The sequence below is a fragment of the Xenopus laevis genome, chromosome 8L (genome assembly GCF_017654675.1).
Source record: "Xenopus laevis strain J_2021 chromosome 8L, Xenopus_laevis_v10.1, whole genome shotgun sequence".
NCBI classification, from domain to species: domain Eukaryota; kingdom Metazoa; phylum Chordata; class Amphibia; order Anura; family Pipidae; genus Xenopus; species Xenopus laevis.
Genome location: NC_054385.1, coordinates 12,158,604 through 12,180,531, shown reverse-complemented (window position 1 = coordinate 12,180,531; position 21,928 = coordinate 12,158,604). Strand labels below are relative to the sequence as shown.

Genomic DNA, 21,928 nt, shown 5'->3' with positions numbered 1-21,928 from the left:
CATACCAACAAAAGAGGCCAAACAATTTAAACTAAAAGCACTAAACACCAAGAAAAAATTTGCACTTTTTTCATGATTTTACACAGTTTCAACTTTGTCAACATACAGTACTGTCAGGCTCTGCTGGGGTTTGTTCCTAGGACCTCCTGGTTATTTACTGCTCACTCTAAGCACCAGGCCAGGGGAGCAGCCAGCAAGTTTCTATTTATACTTCTGCTGGGTCCTATCTTTCCCCAACATCCTGATTGGTGGATGGGATCAGCCAATCAGGGCTGACCCTGCCCTATATAAGGCCAGCCCTCCTCACCCTTGATGCCTGAGCATTGGTCTAGCACTGTGGCTTGACCATGTCTCGCGTTTTCCTGCTCCTGCCTTAAACCTGCCTTGCCTTATACCTTGTACTTCACTCATTGCCTTAAATCTTTCCTTGTCCTTTCCTGAATCTTGTCTGCTTGTGTTATATAGTTATATAGTTAATAATTTCTTTTGTTTTTGATGCAAGTTTTTTTGTAACCCATTGTCTGTTTGTAAATAGGTATTCAAATTGGTAAATTGGCTCCCCACTTTGGTGATTGGCTGTGATGTATGTTGTTCTGATTGGTCACACCCCTATATAAGAGCTGTACCGGAGTGTGCCCATTAGCCTAAATGCGTTAGTCCGTTTTTTTTACTATGTCCAAATAAATATTTTTGTACTTTTGATAATCAACAACTATTGTGGTACTTTCCTGAATCTTGCTTTGCCTTGCCCTACTGTTCCTGCTCCAGTCCTCCTGCTCAAGACTCTACTACTCCCGCTCCATCCTGTCCTGATCTACACCCACTCTGTCCTGTTCCGTTTTGCACCCGTTCCACCCTGAGAGAGACTACACCCTCATCACCCTGTTCCTGCCCTTTCCCTTTCTGTGTCCCATGGGCACAGCCAGTTCTTGCCTGAAGAACTCACCTTTCCACCGCCTAACCTCACCCTTGACAAGTATGAGGTTCACTACACGTATAACGAGTGCCAATCCTAACTGATATCCATGTATACTGATCAATTCTGGGAATAGTATCCTCCAGTATACTATATCTGCCAATGTATTGTGTATCAGTAGATGATATGTAGTTCCTCTTCAGTTCCAGCCTTCCTATTATTGTAGCTTTCTCCCTAAACTATTAGAACTAATTGTATGGTCCCTCTAATGGTATCCGTCCATTCAACCCATGGGCCAGCTGGCTGGATACCAAAGAGGACCGGCCTGTGAATGGCGCCTTAAGAGTTGGCAGCTGCCAATAAATCTGTAGTTCAGGCACAGGCCTGACCATGCAGAACATAAAATAATCAACAGATGGGGGAAACTTCAGAAAACTCAAACAACCTTCATTACTGTTTGCACTAAAAAGCATTGGTTTCTGAATATTTAGAAATCTTCCCACCCCTGTCCAGGAGAGCAGGAGAGGTAAATAGAGGGTGTAGTAGGATGGCATTAGGTCTGCCATTTCAGGTGACTAATACTTAAGCGTATTCTCAGTATTCAAGTATTCTACAATTCCCAAACTGTGCCGTTATCCCTTATCACCGGAGTAGTGTATAAGTAAACAGAGGGGCAGAAGGAGGAATGATGGGGTAGCTGGGTTCGGGTTGATGGCTCCAGTCCAGAGTCAGGCTCACCACCCACACTCAATCTGCTAAATAAATGTTTTCTTTACCCAACAGTTGGTTGGGTTCGGCCCGCCTAAAAAATTATTGTACTACTTTCTTCTACCATTCTTCTACAACTGACAAACCTGTGGCCTCCAGTTGCCACCGTGATACAACTCCCAACAACTAAATGTCTATAAATTCTATGCACTATAACAGAGTTTAGGAACAATTCCTTTGTTAATAAAGGCAGAAAGGTGACTTCTGATAAGGTTGGTTCTTCCAGGACACTCTTTTTCACTAACAGATCTTACATCGACGGCTTCCATCTTCAAATGTAATTTATGTGTCCAGTGGCATCTGTATTTCCTGCCAATCATGATCCCCTATCAGCAATCCAATTAATGCTGTGTTAATATGAGACTTACCTAAGTGCATCTTCACATCACTCTTGTGTGTGTCGCAATATCTTGTCTCGTCTCCCCAACTCTCTGAGGCTCCTCTGCAGAAACCAACAGAGCAGGGATTATATTCAATTAAGACGATGGTAGCCTTTTGCAGGAAACCATTTAGTGACGAGATTAAAGATTGCTTTGCAGAACATTGCTAATTATACCCCAGAAATTCATCCCCCCCCCTCCACCTTAAGCAGGGCTATTAGCAAAACGGATCTCAGTGTCATTTCGTCCACAGGAGAGTCATTTTTGTATATAAGATGTTGGGAGATTCGTATGCCCTTGAAGGCAGCAGAGAGGTCATAAAAATGGCACTGCAATATGCAGATTTTCCACAGGTCACAAGACTGTCCAGCTATTTTAGGAAACACTCTGCCGGCTCTGCTACACAAAAATAATGCAAGGTACACCTAGATACATTTATACATGACTTAAGCTGGCCATAGACACACAGATCTTATCGTACGAATCGAGGATTCATACGATTTTCGGATCGTGTGTGGCGTGTGCCGACATCTTTCGTCCGGCGGAGATCAGCCGTTTCATCGATCGGTCAGGTTTGATTTTGACCCGACCGTTCCCGCCGGAGCCCACGGTACATCGTAATCGGATCGTTCGGCCATACGCCCGAACGATCAGATTACCCCCGATATAGCCATGCTCGTTAATGGCATATCGGGGAAAGATCCGCTCGTTTGGCGATGTTGTCAAATGAGCGGATCTTTACGTCTATGCCCACCTTTAGCAAGCCAGACCCATCCTATCTGCCAACTGCTTTTCTTGCTTAGCCCAGCATGCAACGAGTTAACATCTCTAGGCTTTGTGTGCAACCAACTGGAATGTTGTACTTAATATGTAGGCATGGGCACAACTACAGAGGAGGCAGACCCTGCGGCTGCAGAGGCGCCCATGAGATATAGAGTGCCCCATGAGACCCAAATAATGCTCAATTTCAACATCTACTGGTAAAACAGGACATGGCAGGGGCCCTAAAATTAATTTTGCTGTGGGGCCCAATAACATCTAGTTACTGTATGTAGGGTTCTAGGTGGTTGCACACATGTTGGCCATTCTCAATCGACTGCTACATAAATAAAAAGTGACCTTCTATCTATCTATCTATCTATCTATATCCATCTATCCATCATCTATCTATCTATCTATCTGTCTGTCTGTCTGTCTGTCTATCTGTCTATCTAGATCTCTGCTGTACGGCATATTTACCATTAAAGGAGACATATAGGATAAATGAAAAAACCCTAACTTTGTAGGCAATTATGAGTAATATATGGTGTTGCTCTTACATGGTGTTAAAATTAAGATTATCTTTAAAAATAGCCCCTTCATTAGAGCTCCCTATAGATGTTTACTGGTCCATGTCCTGGGCGTGTCTTTATGGTCCCTGCTAGAAGCACAGTAGGAGGTTGACAGCCAATCACAGCCCTGCAGTCACACAGGCTTCAGTTCCCTATCAGGTCCTGCTAGTTGCTGATTGGTTCCTGCCCCACAATACAGTGAGCTGATACCTGCTGGCTCCCCTGTACAGCCTGGGAATTCAGGGAGCAGGAGAAATGAGGAATTATTAGGGTTTTTGCAGAAATATTCAATAAATTAGCCTGAAAAACTACTTTTTTAAGCACAATTCTTCTATATTCAAATAATAATAATGCACTGGTACGTTCTTATTTCTTACTCAAAATGTCTCCTTTAAAGGGATACTGTCATGGGAAAAAAAACCATTTCAAAATAAATCAGTTAATAGTGCTGCTCCAGCAGAATTCTGCACTGAAATCTGTTTCTCAAAAGAGCAAACAGATTTTTTTATATTCAATTTTGAAAACTGACATGGGGCTCGACATATTGTCAATTTCCCAGCTGCCCCAAGTCATGTGACTTGTGCTCTGATAAACTTCAATCACTCTTTACTGCTGTACTGCAAGTTGGAGTGATATCACCCCCCTCCCTTTTTCCCCCCAGCAGCCAAACAAAAGAACAATGGGAAGGTAACCAGATAGCACCTCCCTAACACAAGATAACAGCTGCCTGGTAGATCTAAGAACAACACTCAATAGTAAAATCCAGGTCCCACTGAGACACATTCAGTTACATTGAGAAGGAAAAACAGCAACCTGCCAGAAAGCATTTCTCTCCTAAAGTTTCTCTCCTAAAGGCCCACCAAGATGCATCTGACTATTGCAAACTGTCAAGTGTGCAGGTAGGTGTCACATGGGCTTTCTAGTGTAGACGACACAATTTTAGAACTGACAACTTTCACTTATTTCATTAGAAAGCAGACAATGACCAATTGCTGGTCCCAGAGGAAATTTCATAAAGGAATGTGCCTCTATAGCAGGGGCCCCCCAACCTTTTTTTAGCCTATGAGCCACACTGAATTATAAAATAATTTTGGAGAACAACAAAAACATGCAAAAAGTTCCCAGGGCTTCCAAATAAGGGCTGTGATTGGGTATTGGTAGCTCCTATGTGTACTTGCAGCCAACAGAAGGCACTGTTTGACAGTATACATGTTTTTTATGCAACTAAAGCTTGTCTTTAAGCCAGAAATACAAAAAGAAGCAGCTGCTTTGAGGCCACTGCGAGCAACAACCAAGGGGTCGAAGAGCAACATGTTGCTCCCAAGCTACTGGTTGGGGATCACTGCTCTATAGAGTCCTTCTCTGTCTCAGGATAAGAGCACACACAGCATTCTACTTCCCATATGATTTCTAGCTCACAGGAAAGTGGGAAATTGCTGAAAAATATGCAATAATGGTACATATTTGTAGTAATCACCCTGATAGAGCACCCAAGAGTCAGACAATTATCACTGCTATGATGCCCAAGAACCCACTAGGCGGTTAATAGCAGCACATATCTAAAAAAAAAAAAAACAGGTCATCATCCTCAAGAACTCAAAATCCAAATGATTTTGCTGTGGGGTCCATTACATCACTTCAGCTACATGACCATACATGCCTGTTTTGTTCATCTGGATTGATGCTAGTTCTTAAAACATACCCTTATTCAATCACAAGGAAGCTATTTACTCCCATTACTGAGTGATTGTACTCTTCAGAATAAAAAAAAAATAGTTTAATAGTTAAACCACTCCAGTTCGTTTCTGTGCAGATCCCTTGGCTCTCAAATGCCTTCGCTATTGTCGCTCTCCTACCCCCTGTTGCGCCCATGCTTCTAGAACTAGAACACCTCTAAAGGCGGTTATTGTTATAATTCCGGTTCTCTTTGGAAAACGGCTGAATGACAACTTTAAAGAGCTCTGCCTCCCCGCAGGAGAAATGTTAATCATACGGAGAAGAAAATTATCCTTTTTTTTTTTTTTATACATTCACCACAATAAATACTGCTGTATATTGTCAGAGGATAAAGGGGAATGTGTTTCCAGGAGATTTTGATGAATAAGTCACCAAAGCAGAAAATGTACTGTATGTAATGCGCTACACTCACAAGTCAATTGAACAAATTAGTTCCTATTTTTTTTCCTGAGAACGCCTCGTGAACCTGCGATTATGGTTTCAAAGCAAATAAAGCCGATGATAGCTATGAGAGCATTTCTCTGGATCAAAATAAATATGAATAGGGTCCCTGAGATTGATAGACTGGTGTCCTTTTGCTGTGTTGTGACAGCTATTAATTTTGATATTTTTTATGTATATATTTTGCTTTATCCTTTCTTATAATTTTGGATTTGAACTATCTGCAACATTATGGCGTTAAATGTATTTTTTGAGATGTCCAATAAATTGAAACATTGTAATGCTGATTATTCTGAATTTGAGCTATTGCAACATTGTGATACTAAATGTATTTTTGAGGTGTCTAACTAATTGATACATTGTATATGATTTCTTGATACGCACCCTACGTGCTTTTCTTTTAACCCTAAGGGCTCTTACACACGGGCGTTTTTTGCTGCGTGCCCCTGCGTTCCTTCTTCTGTTCAGCCGCAGGGGAGCACAGGAGTAAATGCACTTAATTATTGTGAAGGGGGCTGTACTCACACAGATGCATGTCAGCTCCAAACGCAGGTGGGACGCAGCATGTTGCATTTCACCTGCATTCGGTGCATACATGCGTCTGTTTGAGAAAAGCCCCCTTGACAATAATTGAGTGCATTTACTCCTACGCTCCCCTGCGGCTGAATGAAAGGCAGAACGCAGGGGAGCGCAGCAAAAAAAAAACACCCGTGTGTAAGAGCCCTAATGGTATAGTGTAGTTGTTCAAGGGTTAATGATTTTATAAGAGGGTACCTTTTAGGATTTAAAAATCTTGATTGAGTAGGAACCATTACGCTTTTGAGAAAGGGCTACGAAATGCGTCATGCGTAATGGTTCCTTGCACTATAGGCAAATTTTTGTACTGATTTTAATGGATTAATAAAGTATTGGATTTTTTATACCTGACTCTACGTGGTACTCCGTGCTACACACAAGGTTATTATAGCTATATCAGAATTATTGGTTTCGGGGGCCCCACAGCAAAGTGATTTAAAGTCCCTTGACTTGTAAAATAAGACATTTAATCAGTCAGTGCCCCATGGGGCCCCCGCAGGTCCAGACTGAGATCCAAAATAGGCCCTGGCATTTCGAGTACTCAGAGGCCCAAACAACTTCACACACACAGAAATGCATAGCTGTCGACTTTCAAAACCTGGTTTTCGGGAGACCTGTGTGAGCATGTTTCCAAAATTTTCCCGGGCCAGAAGTAACGTCAACGGAATTGATGTCACGTGTATGTGCACAACCTCTCCTGAAGCCATGGATTTCGTGCTGTGCGCTGCACATGTGCACATCGCTCCGCTGACGTCACCGAAATGTTCTGCGCATGCGAACGTTACGTTTTTGCCTGCAAATCGTCCAAAATCCCGGAAAATCATCAGAAATCAGGGGAATGGTTAAGAGTGACGGGAAACCAGGTGACCGAGCCCAAAATCTGAAATCTCCCCAAAAAAATTATTTCCATGTTAATTTTACAAAATTTGGCAGGTTATGAAAGTTTGAACACATTTATGAGGTTTTTGTGTTATTACAATTTTGCTAATGAAGGTGAATTGCCCTTTAAGCTGCAAGTCACAGTTTCCTAAGAGACTTGCTTATATTAAACAATTGTTTTTTTTGCTTATCTTAAATTGTTATAATTACTTCTTTGCTTATCTCAAACTGTTACCATTGTTTCTTTGCTTATCTTTGATTGTTACAAAAGTATCTAAGTGCACCTGCCATGTATGCTGGGCTCTCTGCAGTAGCCTAACTAGAGGAGGACGGGCCCTGGTGCAGGACTTGCAGCCGGGCCCCCCATCCCCCTCTGTACACAATTTTCCACCCGGAATCAGCGGTGCGCGAGCTGCCAGGGGGCTGCGAGTAGGTGCGGGCCCTGGCCAAATCGCACCCCCTTCTCCCACGGTAGTTCCGCTAATTAAGTTTTAGAAACTTTGTATCTTTTTCTGGCTGGTCAGAGCAAGAGATCAAAGAGAAAGGCGGGATATTTCAGTAACAATCTGCAGGTTGAGCTATCAAAATCGGGACTATCCTGTGAAAAACAGGACAGTTGGGAGGGATGATATAGTGAATAAATATGGAGATTATAAATTACCGAGGAGTTTCATGACCATATAGATAGACAAGGGTGAATCCAGAATTTGGCTCGGGATTCGGCGAGGATTCGGCCTTTTTCAGCAGGATTCAGATTCTGCCAAATCCTTCTGCCCTGCCAAACTGAATCTGAATTTGCATATGCAAATCAGGGGCAGGGCTGGAAATGCGTGACATTTTTTTGTCACAAAACAAGGAAGTAAAAAAGGTTTTCCCCATCCCACCGCTAATTTGTAGGTATGCACTGAATCCACTTTTTTGGATTCGGCCGAACCCCCGAATCCTTCACGAAAGATTTGCCGGAATACCGAACCGAATCCAAATACTAATTTGCATATACAAATTAGGGGTGGGAAGGGGAAAACATTTTTTACTTCCTTGTTTTCTGACAAAAAGTCACGCAATTTCCCTCCCCGCCCCAAATTTGCATATGCAAATCAGGATTCGGATTTGGTTCGGCCGGACAGAAGGATTCGGCCGAATCTGAATCCTGCTGAAAAAGGCCGAATCCCGAACCGAATCCTGGATTCTGTGCATCCCTACTAATTTGCATATGAAAATTAGGATTCAGCTGAATCTTTCGCGAAGGATTCGGGGATCCAAAATAGTGGATTTGTTGCATCCCTTCTTCTAATATCCTCATATTTTGCAACAGGAGCTATTTTATTTATTACAATATACAGGTTTCAGTCATGTGACAGTAATGACATCACTAAGCTCCAATTCTAAACGATGACATCAGAACTCACCGTTTATATAGTGAATAAAGTACCCCCTCTTGTAAAATATAAGGATATTATAAGTTACCGAGGAGTTTCATGACCATATAAAAACACGAGGCCGAAGGCCGAGTGTTTTTATACAGGTCATGGAACTCCGAAGTAACTTATAATATCCTCATATTTTACAACTGGGGGTACTTTATTAATTATAATACACAAATTTTAGTGAGTCATGTGACAGAAATTACATCACTACTCACCGTTTATAAGGATATAATTTACAAGATATTCATGGCTTTTGTGTATTATAAGAATATTATTACAGGATATACATGGCTCCTGCGTGTTATATATATACACTCAGCAATAATGCCGGTCATCAAGCCTGGGCTGGCAAGCTGTGGATTCTGGCAAATGCCTGAGGGTCTCTTGTAAGATTCCATAGACTGTCACTATTTAGTGGGCTGGAGGGGCTGTTGGAGTCTCTGTTGGAAAGTCAGGGCCTATTTTGACTCTCAGTTCAGGCCTCCAGCTCATCCTAAATATGTATATATACATTTATACACTTGTGATGAACTGACAGGTTGCTATGGTGATAAGAATTGAAGCAAAGTTTGCTCCTGATATTACACAAAACCCCTATGTGTGAGTAATGTACTGTACTGCTGACACTGGCTGTACATAAAGCTGCATTGTGTGGGCCCAGCATCCACAGTAAAACTACTGAACTGGTTATACACAAGCAATATACTGTATGATTATAATATGGCCGGAGATCATGTGACGTGTGCTGGGCGTTCCTAGAAGTGAGTGTTCACGTGATGCGGGGTTTTGTGACGTGTACACGTCAGCTGACTCTGCGAGTTCGGAGAAGGTTCCGTAGTGCCGGCTGGGCTGTCATGGCGAGTCAATCAGCCGGAATCCAGCAACTGCTGCAGGCGGAAAAGAGAGCAGCCGAGCGAGTGGCGGAAGCGCGGAAAAGTAAGTGTGATATTAATAATGGCTGCTAGGACTGATACACTTGTAGGGTAGGGGGTGATCCCACCCCTGTCTGGTCTGTGCCTTCCCCTGTCAGACCAGGATGCTGACACTTCTCCCCCTCTGAGTTTCACTTTGGTACAGTCTGTTGTATCCATCCCTTTCCCAAAATGTAATAAATCCTCCCATATCCGCCTTTGCAATCTCTGTAGTTCAGGACTGGCTTCCAGCTACTTTACAATTGCCCCAAAATGCACCTGGTTTGCCATGGCAGAGAGGCTTCTAAGAGATAGATAAGTGGAGCTGACAGGTGAGTGGACAGGATGTGGGCCAATCATGGGTGGGATTTCAGTATAATAAGGCGTGACTGATTTGGGGGGAGACATGGGGCATGGTCATGTGTTTACAATACTTTTTTCCCCTCTTGGTGCCCCATTCTACTTACTTCCAGAGACCTTAACCAGGGGGTTAATAATTGGGGCCCTCTGAGGGAAAAAGCCCCTTTTGCAGGTATGGGATCCATTATCCGGAAACCAATTATCCAAATTACGGAAAGGCCGACTCCCATTGACTCAATTTTCTCTGTAATAATAAAACAGTCGCTTGTACTTGATCCCAACTAAGATATAATTAATCCTTATTGGAAGCAAAACCAGCCTATTGGGTTTATTTCATGTTTACATGATTTTCTAGTAGATTTAAGGGATGAAGATCCAAATTACAGAAAGATCTGGTATCCAGAAAGCTCTGGATTAAAGAAAGGCTATCTCCCATATTCAATATTTGATTACTGGAAACAAAACCAGCCTATTGGGTTTATTTCATGTTTACATGATTTTCTAGTAGATTTAAGGGATGAAGATCCAAATTACAGAAAGATCTGGTATCCAGAAAGCTCTGGATTAAAGAAAGGCTATCTCCCATATTCAATATTTGATTACTGGAAACAAAACCAGCCTATTGGGTTTATTTAATGTTTAATTGATTTTCTAGTAGACTTAAGGTATGAAGAAACAAAATTACAGAAAGATCCATTATCCAGAAACCCCCCCAGGTCCAGAGCATTCTGGATAACTGGTCCCCTACCTGTACTAACCCTCTTTTATTTTTTACTAGGAAAGAACAGACGCCTGAAACAGGCTAAAGAGGAGGCCCAAGCTGAAATCGAGCAGTACCGTCTTCAGCGAGAGAAAGAATTCAAAGCCAAAGAGGCTGCTGTATGTATTAGATCATATATCATGCTCCTGATATATATATATATATATATATATATATATATATATATATATATATATATATATATATATAGCTTGCACCAGTTACGTTATACAAGCATTATGGACAATTTTACACGATAACTTCATTTCTAGAAGTACAGGTTTGAGATCTGTTATTCAGAAACCCGTTATGCGGAAAGCTCTGAATTACAGAGGCCGTCTCCCATCGACTCCATTTGATCCAAATAATCCACTTTTTAAAAATGATTTCCTTTTTACCATATAATAATAAAACCGTTTCTTGTACTTGATCCCAACTAAGAAATAATTAATCCTTAATTAATCCTTGGAAGCAAAACCAGCCTATTGGGTTTAATTAATGTTTACATGATTTTCTAGTAGACTTAAAGGAATTGTTCAGTGTAAAAATAAAAACTGGGTAAATAGATAGGCTGTGCAAAATAAAAAATGTTTCTAATATAGTTAGTTAGCCAAAAATGTAATGTATAAAGGCTGGAGTGATTTGATGTATAACAAGTCAGTCAGAGCACTACTTTTCAGCTCTCTTGGTTTACACTGACTGGTTGCCCTGGTTACCAGGCAGTAACCAATCAGAGACTTGAGGGGGGGCCACATGGGTCATTTCTGTTGCTCTTGAATCTGAGCTGAATGCTGAGGATCAATTACAAACTCACTGAACAGAAATGTACCATGTGGCCCCCCTTCAAGTCGCTGACTAACTCAGAGTTATAGAGCTGAAAAGCAGGAAGTTGGATTCTGGCTGTTTTATTAGACATCTGTTCACTCCAGCCTTTATATATTACATTTTTGGCTAACTAACTATATTAGAAACATTTTTTATTTTGCATAGCCTATCTATTTACACAGTTTTTATTTTCACACTGAACTATTCCTTTAAGGTATGAAGATCCAAATTATGGAAAGATCCGTTCTCTGGAAAACCCCAGGTTCTGAGCATTCTGGATAACCGGTCCCATACCTGTACTTGATTTAGAGGGCATTCGTTGGCAGTCTTTTTTGGCTGTTAAAACAGACATGGGGCCACTGATAATGTCCCTTTGCTTGCCCTGTACCCTGCAGGGCAGAGAGAAGTCAGAGCTGCAGGCAAAACCTTTGCCCACAAAGAGAAGCTGAAGGCCATTAGGGCAGAACCAATACAATCCAGTGATTGATTGTCCATATAGTTGCTGTTGTTTTTAGGCCAATATTCACTTATTCAGTATCAGGAAGTTCCCATTACAATCATGGATAATTGATGAAATATTTTAGCCTTCTATGTGTGCCTTTAGCCAAAAGGAACGGCTTGTTCTTTTTGCTTTGTCACTTCTAATTAATCCTGTTCTAGCCTTTCCACGCTGCACTGCTGCAAATGCAAGCCATTACAACTGAGCTATCATTTACTACAAAGGGGAAGTAAGATCTGTCCTGTGACTTTCAGGTGGGGGGAGGGAATGTCCCTAGGCAAGCTAAAAAAAAAGGGGATGTATGATGGTATCATCAGAACGGCAAGGTGCATGCTGTCTCATAAGCAGGCAGAGAATAACTGTCTTGTATTGCCAATCGTTCAGTTTCATACTTCATATCCCACTAGAATTGAAGTTAAAAAAGTTATTTTTACTGTTTCTAATTCTAGAAGCAGGCTGCAAACTCTGCAGAACAAGCTGTTCCTATAGACCGGTGCTGTCAAACTCCTTTGGCGCTGAGGGGCGGAGCACTACTTGTTTTTAAACCACACCCACTTTAAACCACACCCATGTTATCACAAGACCACGTCCACATCAATTGTGGTAGCACACCAGAAAACCAATGGTTGGTGCTCACTGCAGGGATACCCATCTCCTATGTGAAGAATTTAAGTCATATTTAAACATACCCTTAAATCCATATGTCCTCCCCCCCCCTCCCCTGCATCAGCACATGATTTAACACCTTATGGGCCCCTAACAACTATTTACAAAACTATTAACAAACCCTACCAGGCTCATGTCACACGGAGCATAGGGCAGGCAGAGTATGGCACACACAGAGAGCATAGGCAGGCAGAGCATGGAACACACAGGGAGCATAGGGCAGGCAGAGTATGACACACACAGAGAGCATAGGGCAGGCAGAGTATGGCACACACAGGGAGCATAGGGCAGGCAGAGTATGGAACACACAGGGAGCATAGGGCAGGCAGAGTATGACACACACAGGGAGCATAGGGCAGGCAGAGTATGGCACACACAGGGAGCATAGGACAGGCAGAGTATGGCACACAGGGAGCATAGGGCAGGCAGAGTATGACGCACAGGGAGCATAGGGCAGGCAGAGTATGGCACACACAAGGAGCATAGGGCAGGCAGAGTATGGCACACACAGGGAGCATAGGGCAGGCAGAGTATGGTACACACAGAGAGCATAGGGCAGGCAGAGTATGGCACACACAGGGAGCATAGGGCAGGCAGAGTATGACACACAAGGAGCATAGGGCAGGCAGAGTATGGCACACACAGGGAGCATAGGGCAGGCAGAGTATGGCACACACAGGGAGCATAGGACAGGCAGAGTATGGCACACACAGGGAGCATAGGGCAGGCAGAGTATGGCACACACAGGGAGCATAGGGCAGACATTTTGCATCACCTTTTAGTGCTCAGCATTTCTGACGTGGCTGCTATTTTCCTGCAGGCTCTCGGCTCGCACGGCAGCTGCTTAGATGAGGTGGAAAAAGAGACCACTGACAAGATGTCAATCATCCAGCAGAACTATGCAAAGAACAGGGAGACAGTTCTGGAGAACCTGCTTTCCTTTGTGTGTGATATCAAGCCTGAAATCCATTTGAACTACCGTGTGAATGGCTAAAAGCGAAAAAATTTTGCATCATGCTATTTATTGTGCTCTTAGACACTGATACCAGTCATTTTCTCAGAGATTAATTTACCTAATATGCAAATTCTTGTAATGGGGGGAGTGGCCACTGTAGTTCTCTGTGTGGGAAGCTGGTTACACACTAAACCATATAAGTGGGGCTAATCTTTGCAAAAACTAAAAGAGAGACTTTACAGTTTAGTATGTTAAAGGAACAGTTTAGTGTAAAAATAAAAACTAGGTAAATAAATAGGATATGCAAAATAAAATCTTTTCTAATATAGTTAGTTAGCCAGAAATGTAATGTATAAAGGCTGGAGTGACTGAATGTGTAACATAATAGCCAGAACACTACTTCCTGCTTTTCAGCTCTCTTGGTTTCCACTGATTGGTTACCAGGCAGTAACCAATCAGTGACTTAAGGGGGGGTCATAACTGTTGCTTTTGAGTCTGAGCTGCATGCTGAGGGTCAAGTTATTGACTAACTCAGAGTTAGAGAGCTGAAAAGCAGGAAGTAGTGTTCTGGCTATTATGTTACACATCCAGTCACTCCAGCCTTTATACATTACATTTCTGGCTAACTATCTATATTAGAAACATTTTTTATTTTGCACAGCCTATCTATTTACCCAGTTTTTTATTTTTACACTGAACTGTTCCTTTAAAGGGGGCGTAAAAGAGAGTTTTGTTGTCCTTGGATTTCCTGTTCACTTGAGGCGGGGGGGTTGGACTGTGTTTTAATTTATACAGTAGAACCCGTTTGTACTTAATCTTATTTTTTTTTTTTTCACCTGCTGAATTAAAGTGTTTTACACTCTCTGTTGCTGTTTGTCTTACTGTGATCTGTTATTGTTGTAATGTCCTTTTAATAAGAAGTCTCTGGACTTTTTCTGGGTAAGGGATATTTGCTTAATTTGGATCTCCATACCTTAAAGAAGAACTAAAGCTTAACTAAAGAAGTAGCTAGAAATGCTGTACATTATGTTTTGTGCTTCTGTACCAGCCCAAGGCAACCACAGCCCTTTAGCAGTAAAGATCTGTGTCTCCAAAGATGCCCCAGTAGCAACCCCGTCTTCTTTTCTACTGATTCACTGCACATGCTCTGTGCTGCTGTCACTTACTGAGCTTAGGGACCCACTCACAATATACAGTACACACAGAATAGAAATGTCACAATATAAGGCTGATTAGAAATTCATACAGATAGTTACTACATGGCAGCAAAGAAACCAGTGCAATTATGCCCCCCTTTTGGTTGCTCCCCCTTTTGCCTACCCTTAGTTCCAGCCCTGCTGTGTTTTAAACCAACCATTTAAGCCTGTGCTATTGGTTTTATTTAAAGGGGAATGCGCACTACGGTCATCTAAGAGCACTTATCTTAGCTGCCCATGGTTATGTCACTGAGCCTATCAGCTCAAGCAATCATGAAGGAAACCCCATGGGGAAAAAGTACTCATTACTTAAGATATTTTTACATAAATAAGATAAAGTTTGACAGGTTTTAGGTGCTGTTTTTTTTTCTTATTTAAGAAAGTCCACTTTGGAAAAATACCTCAACTAATGAGTTTTTCCTCCCCAAAACCCTGCATAACTCACAAGTAGGCTTGCCACCTTTTCTGGAAAAAAAATACCAGCCTTCCTATGTATTTATCTTTTTTCCCTATTAATAACATTGGGATCAGTCATCATTTTTACTGGGAGGAGTGGATGAGCAGGAATGAGATAACTGAGAAATGTATTTTAAAATGTCATTACAGTATAATACATGTATTGGCAGGGCCGGGCAAAGGGGTAGGCAGAGTAGGCACGTGCCTAGGGTGCAAAGCTGGTGGGCACCAGGCACGTACCTGCTCTATCGCCTACCCCACATCCAGTCCCCTACTCCCCGGCTTTTTCTTGTGCCGGCACACATGTGTGCACCTATTGGCGCTTCTGCACATGCACGCCGGCGTCACCGCGCGCCGGCATCACCGCACCCGGCCAGGTTGCCTAGGGCGCCTGGCTGGTGTGGCCCGGCTCTGTGTATTGGAGACTGTAACAATAACCAGGAGTCATTTTGGCATCATGATTCATGTTTCATTTCACAGAAGTTGACGTCTGATGTTCCTGGATACGTTTCATGTGTGATTTCCAAGTACCAACCGATAATAAAAGAGGGTCTGAATTACTAAGTATAAAATGCTGTGGTTAACCTTATTCCGTGCCAGCTTGTCATTTACATCTGCACAGGATGCCCAAAATCAGAACATTTACACGGCATGTGCAAAGAAACCTTGAAATCAGTCATTTTTTTCAGTCTTTTCAGTGTTGGGTTTAGGGGTGTAACTACAGAGGAAGCAGACTCTGCAACTGCAGGGGGGTCCAGCAGGTATATGAGGCCCTAATTCATGTACAATTTTAATACATATTGGTAAAACAGATCAACCTCAAGACAATTTGGGGGCCTGAAAAATAACTTGCTGTGGGGCCCAGTAATATCTAGTTACGCCACTGGTTGGGTTTCAGAAGATAAAATCGCAGAGAGGAATGGAAAGTGGTGCTGTAATAACAGAATTGGGTTGGTGCTACTAAAAGCTCTGTGCTTGTCTGTACTCTGATCTGAGATGTATGGAGACCGTTCAGCAGCAAATTGAGGCCTTTATCCTTGTGGGCGAAACATTGATTCAAGAAATCGGTGTGCTGGTCCATATTGAACTGTTATATATTTGCAGGGGCGTTTCTGCCATGAGGCAAGGTGAGTACCATGCCTCAGGCGGCATCTCCCCAGAAGTTACAAGGGGGGGCAAAAAGCTGCTCCTTGTAACTTTAAGAGCCGAATTTCTGGTTTTTAAACCGGAAATTCGGCTTTTCTAGCGCGGAGAGTGCAATTACGCTCACTGCTCTAGCGATGCGCTGCCTCAGACGGCAAAACAGCCTGGATCGCGTCTGATTATTTGACCAACACCCACAAAGTGGATGACGTGGATAGAGTGCGGGGACCTTCTGGACTGTTGTGTGTGTGTGTGTGTATATATATATATATATATATATATATATATATATTTATATATATACACACATACACATAGTCCATGAGCGTTCAGCACACCATTAAGTAGAGAATGACCCAGGTGCTACTCTCAATAGCGTTATGCAAAAAAACAAAGGAATGAGGTGCACACCAGGAACGTTTTTCAAATAGTTAAAAAAGTTCAATTTTTATTTAATGCATTTAAAAAAACAGGTCTGATAAATATACACATACACACACATACAGGTCTTGGCTCCGTTATCCAGAAAGATCCAAATTACGGAAAGGCCGTCTCCCATAGACTTCATTTTATCCAAAGAATCCACATTTTTTAAAAATAATTTATTTTTTCACTAATAATAAAACAGTAGCTTGTACTTGATCCCAACTGAGATATAATTAATACTTATTGGAAGAAAAACCAGCCTATTGGGTTTATTTAAAGTTTACATGATTTTCTAGTAGACTTAAGGTGTGAAGATCCAAAGTACAGAATGATCCATTGTCTTAAAAAAACCTCAGGTCCCGAGCATTCTGGATAACAGGTCCCATACCCGTATAGATATATATATATGTATACTATAGACGAAGAACCCTGTGAGGGTTTGAAATGTTAGGCCTAATAAAGATTGCTTTTGCTTCAACTGAAAAAGATCCCACGAGTGCCATAATTTTCTACATATGTATGTATGTATATATTTCATATATACACTATGAAACAGTTTCTGCCCAAGCAGTATAATGTTTTTACATGGAGTATAGAAGAATATACAGTAGACTAGTATAGAGAATATTTAGGATAAAGTCGTTTTAATTTCCTTCCTATGTGTCAGTTTCTCAAGCAATGAAAATACACAACACATGTTTGCACAACAGTTACGCATATGTGTATTTATTTGGTTGGGGCATGGAAAACGTTCTGTGCAAACACTATAGGTCTATGTAAAATAAACAGAGTTGTTGTTTTGTAATGAGCTGCTGTCAGAGCATTGTTTTTCTTACACTGGGACACTGTTCCTGAATTTGAATTTAAAGAAGAAGTTATCCTTTAAATGAATTCGAACTAAGAAATATACACTTGAAAGATACAAAGTACACTAAAGAATACATGCAGGGTTAGCATCATTCAAACCTGGTGGGTTAGTTATTAGGGAAATATACTCCATTATACAGTATATACTGTATTTATACTAATACATGTACATTAAGGGGGTTATTTATTAAAGTCTGAATGCTAAAAACATTAAACAAATCGAGTATATTTGCTATAGAATCCAAATTTTTAGTGGATAAAAACCTCTTAATTTTCAAGATTTATAATACCCCGAGGCTGCAAAAAGTCTGAATCCGAAAATCCGCCATCTCAGACCTGCAGAGGTTGTATATACTGTAATTCTATGGGGCAGTTTTACTAAAGGGCGAAGTGACTAACGCTGGTGACGATTCGCCAACGTTACCGCTTTCAGGTACTTTGCCTATTTACTAACGGGCACAGGCGTAACTTCGCTAGTGAAAGAGACAGACGCTAGCGCTCATTCGAACTCTATCACCAGGCGAATTTTCGCTCTGGCAAATGGACTAAGATACGGATTTTACCTCTTTCGCCAGACTTGCCTTCCCCAGCGAAGTTCATTGGAGTGCATATCTATGCACTCAATCTTCTGTTACTTACATCATATTTTTAGTGGAAAAAGTCCCAAAAAACACTGGCGTTTTTTCAGAATGATAGCCTGCAAAAGTCCTTAAAATGTTTTTTTGGGTAAACAGGTTCCCTCATACATTTTCTAACATATGGAACATAAACTAAACACTGGGCTCATGTGTAGGGCAATATAACAACTCTATTTTCTTTATTAAGGTTCCCTGGACTTGTGTAATGTAATGTATTTGCTGCAACATATACGTCCATTCAACTTTATAATTTCCTGCCGTATGTAAATTAGCCTGAGCGAAGACCTCTAACGAAGTTGCGCTAGGCAGAATTGAACGCTATCACATCTTCACTTTGATTTGCCTTTTTCTTGTGACTCTTTTGAGCTTTCAAATGATGGTCACTGACCCCATTTAAAAAACAAATGCTCTGTAAGGCAACAAATGTATTGTTATTGCTACTCAAATCCTTGCAAGGGTCATTTAGACACTAACAACCAAATTGCTGAAATTACAAACTGGAGAGCTGCTGAATAAAAAGCTAAAAAACTCAAAAACCACAAATAAAAAATGAAAACCAACTGCAAATTGTCTCAGATCATCACTCTCTACATCATACTAAAAGTTAGTGAACAACCGCTTTAACACATGTTTTAATTATTGGCATAATTGCTAGTGATGGGCGAATTTGCGCCAGCATCTCGTTTTGACGCCGGCGTGCGTTTTTTTGGACGCTGGTGAATTTTTCGGCAGCAAATTTTTGCGCCCGTTTCGCGAATTTATTCGCCGGCGACGAATTGCGCACAATCGCTGCAAATTCGCGCCTGGTGAATAAATTCGCCCATCACTAATAATTGCATCAGGCACATACTTTTGGAAGAAGAACAAAAAAACATGGTACAGGTATGGAACCTGTTATCCAGAATGTTCGGGACCAGTGGTTTTCCGGATAACGGATCTTTCCGTAATTTGGATCTTCACACCTTAAATCTACTAAAAAATCATGTAAACATGAAATAAACCCAATAGGCTGGTTTTGCCTCCAATAAGGATTAATTCAATCTTAGTTGGGATCAAGTACAAGCTACTGTTTTATTATTACAGAGAAAAGGGAAATCATGTTTGAAAATTTGGATTATTTGGATAAAATGGGAGACAGCCTTTCCGTTTTTTGGAGCTTTTAGGATAACGGGTTTCCGGATAATGGATACCTGTACTGCTTTACTTTCATGTTTGACCCTTATCATCAGTGGTGGAAGTAGAAGCTACTTGGACGTTACTATGAAATCAGTTTAGGGGCCATTACATGTTTTAGAATCTTTATACAAATATATTGAAACTGTTTATCTCCCCTTTACTTCCTGGGCCCCCCAAGCAATTGCAGCGTGTGTTTCCTCTCTAAGTTATGCCTACGTCTTTAACGTGAATACAAAAACAAACCATGGGGAACATAGGAAAACAAACGTCTGCATTAAAAACCAGAAAAAGAAGTTTATGAGTTGTTGAAGCTGTAATAGAATAATTGAAAGCATTACATTTTTTTTTTTTTACAATCCCTTTTTTATATTAAAAAAAACAGCTGCATCTAATGGCAGACTTGAGGGGTGTGATTCGCCCCTTATGCAGTCACTGGAATTTAGCAAGAGTCTAGTCTGGTAGACTTTAATATGTAGGGGAAACCACAGTTACAATGAGCACTCTTTAAAGAGTTTCGGTTCTCAGGCAGCAGCATAGCAACCATTCAAACAGATACAAATATGATGTACAGGGGTGTTTGATCCTTTACCCAAAAAATGAACAAAAATATCAATCTGAACAGCTTTCCCTTATACATTCATTACACATTAACATTGGTTTTAAAGTTATTTGTAACTACGATTGCAATTGAAAGCAGTGTCCCCTGGTTCTGACTTGTGAAGCAATGTAGCAGAAGTCAGATCCCCTCTTGGTCTGTTAATTAGCCGCCTTCTGCTATTCTCTTTCAGGAACCCACACCAGTAGAGCAGAGAATAGCCATTACATTTATATTATATTATCATATAATATATAGTATGATGTTTTCTTTCATTAGAAATTCGTTTTCAGGGTGGAGTTCCCCATTTAAGAGGGGATGGGTGTTTCTTTACTTGGAACAAAGTTCCTTAAATGTGCCAGGATACATGTCACATTAGAGCATGCAGTTAAAGAGTGATAGCTCTTACAAGTAAGGGCAGACACACACAATCAGATTCGGGGAGATTAGTCGCCCGGTGACAAATCTCTTCTTCGGGGCAACTAATCTCCCTAAACTGCCTTCCCGCCGTCTAGAATGAAAATCTCCGGCAGGATGGCACTCAGAGTGCTTAATTTTCCGAAGTTGCCTCACGAGGAAACTTCGGGCGACTTTGGAAAACAAAGCAACTAATCTCCCCAAATCTGACCGTGTGTCTCTGCCCTAAAGGACAATAATAATTTATCCCCAATTCCAGATCGAGGCTATCCTGTAAATCACTCACTGGTGGAGCAAACCATGACCATCATAAATCACTATACATGATATCTCACAATCATGGACATTATTTAAAAAATGATTAGGCTCTACAGTAAAATCATTTTAGGGTCCCCCTAACTTTGGGACTATGCTGGCCATACACGAAGAGATCCGCTCTTCTAGAGACATCGCCAAACGAGCGGATCTTTCCGGGGATATGCCAACCAATGGCAGGGCTATATCGGAGTAATCGATATAGCTGATCGGATTACAACGAGGAGCAATGGGCTCCGACTGGTCGGTTGCGGGAAAAATTAAACCTTCCCTATGTTATTAATACAGAAAAAAGATAAATATATAGAAAGGCCGGTATTTTTTTCCAGAAAAGGTGGCAACAGGCGCAGTTTAGTAATTCAGGGGCAGCTCAGTAATTCGGGGGCAGCTCAGTAATTCAGGGGCAGCTCAGTAATTCAGGGACAGCTCAGTAATTCAGGCGCACCTCAGTGATTCAGGGGCGGCTAAGTAATTCAGGGGCAGCTCAGTGATTCAGGGCAGTTCAGTAATTCAGGGGCAGCTCAGTAATTCAGCGGCAGCTCAGTAATTCAGGCGCACCTCAGTGATTCAGGGGCAGCTAAGTAATTCAGGGCAGCTCAGTAATTCAGGGGCAGCTCAGTAATTCAGGGGTGGCTCAGTAATTCAGGGGCAGCTCAGTGATTCAGGGGCAGTTTAGTAATTCAGGGGCAGCTCAGTTATTCAGGGGCAGCTCAGTAACTCAGGGGCAGCTCAGTAATTCAGGGGGCAGCTCAGTAATTCAGGGGCAGCTCAGTAATTCAGGGGTGGCTCAGTAATTCGGGGGCAGCTCAGTAATTCAGGTGCAGCTCAGTAATTCAGAGGCAGCTCAGTAATTCAGGGGCAGCTCAGTTATTCAGGGGCAGCTCAGTAATTCAGGGGCAGCTTAGTTATTCAGGGGCAGCTCAGTAATTCAGGGGGCAGCTCAGTAACTCAGGGGCAGCTCAGTAATTCAGGGGCAGCTCAGTAATTCAGGGGCAGATCAGTAATTCAGGGGCAGCTCAGTAATTCAGGGGGCAGCTCAGTAATTCAGGGGGCAGCTCAGTAACTCAGGGGCAGCTCAGTAATTCAGGGGCAGATCAGTAATTCAGGGGCAGCTCAGTGATTCAGGGGCAGCTCAGTAATTCAGGGGCAGATCAGTAATTCAGGGGCAGCTCAGTGATTCAGGGGCAGCTCAGTGATTCAGGCACAGCTCAGTGATTCAGGGGCAGCTCAGTGATTCAGGGGCAGCTCAGTGATTCAGGAGCAGCTCA

The 21,928-nt window shown here is 41.9% G+C and overlaps 1 protein-coding gene across 1 annotated transcript; it reads left to right on the top strand.

Moving 5' to 3' along the window:
- The first annotated feature begins 9,216 nt into the window (after positions 1 to 9,216).
- Positions 9,217 to 13,582, top strand: atp6v1g1.L (ATPase, H+ transporting, lysosomal 13kDa, V1 subunit G1 L homeolog). The gene is made up of 3 exons (XM_041573245.1): positions 9,217 to 9,391; positions 10,505 to 10,605; positions 13,297 to 13,582. The coding sequence occupies exons 1-3, from the start codon at positions 9,232 to 9,234 to the stop codon at positions 13,468 to 13,470; spliced, it is 435 nt and encodes a 144-aa protein (XP_041429179.1). The 5' UTR covers positions 9,217 to 9,231; the 3' UTR covers positions 13,471 to 13,582.
- Positions 13,583 to 21,928: the final 8,346 nt, after the last annotated feature.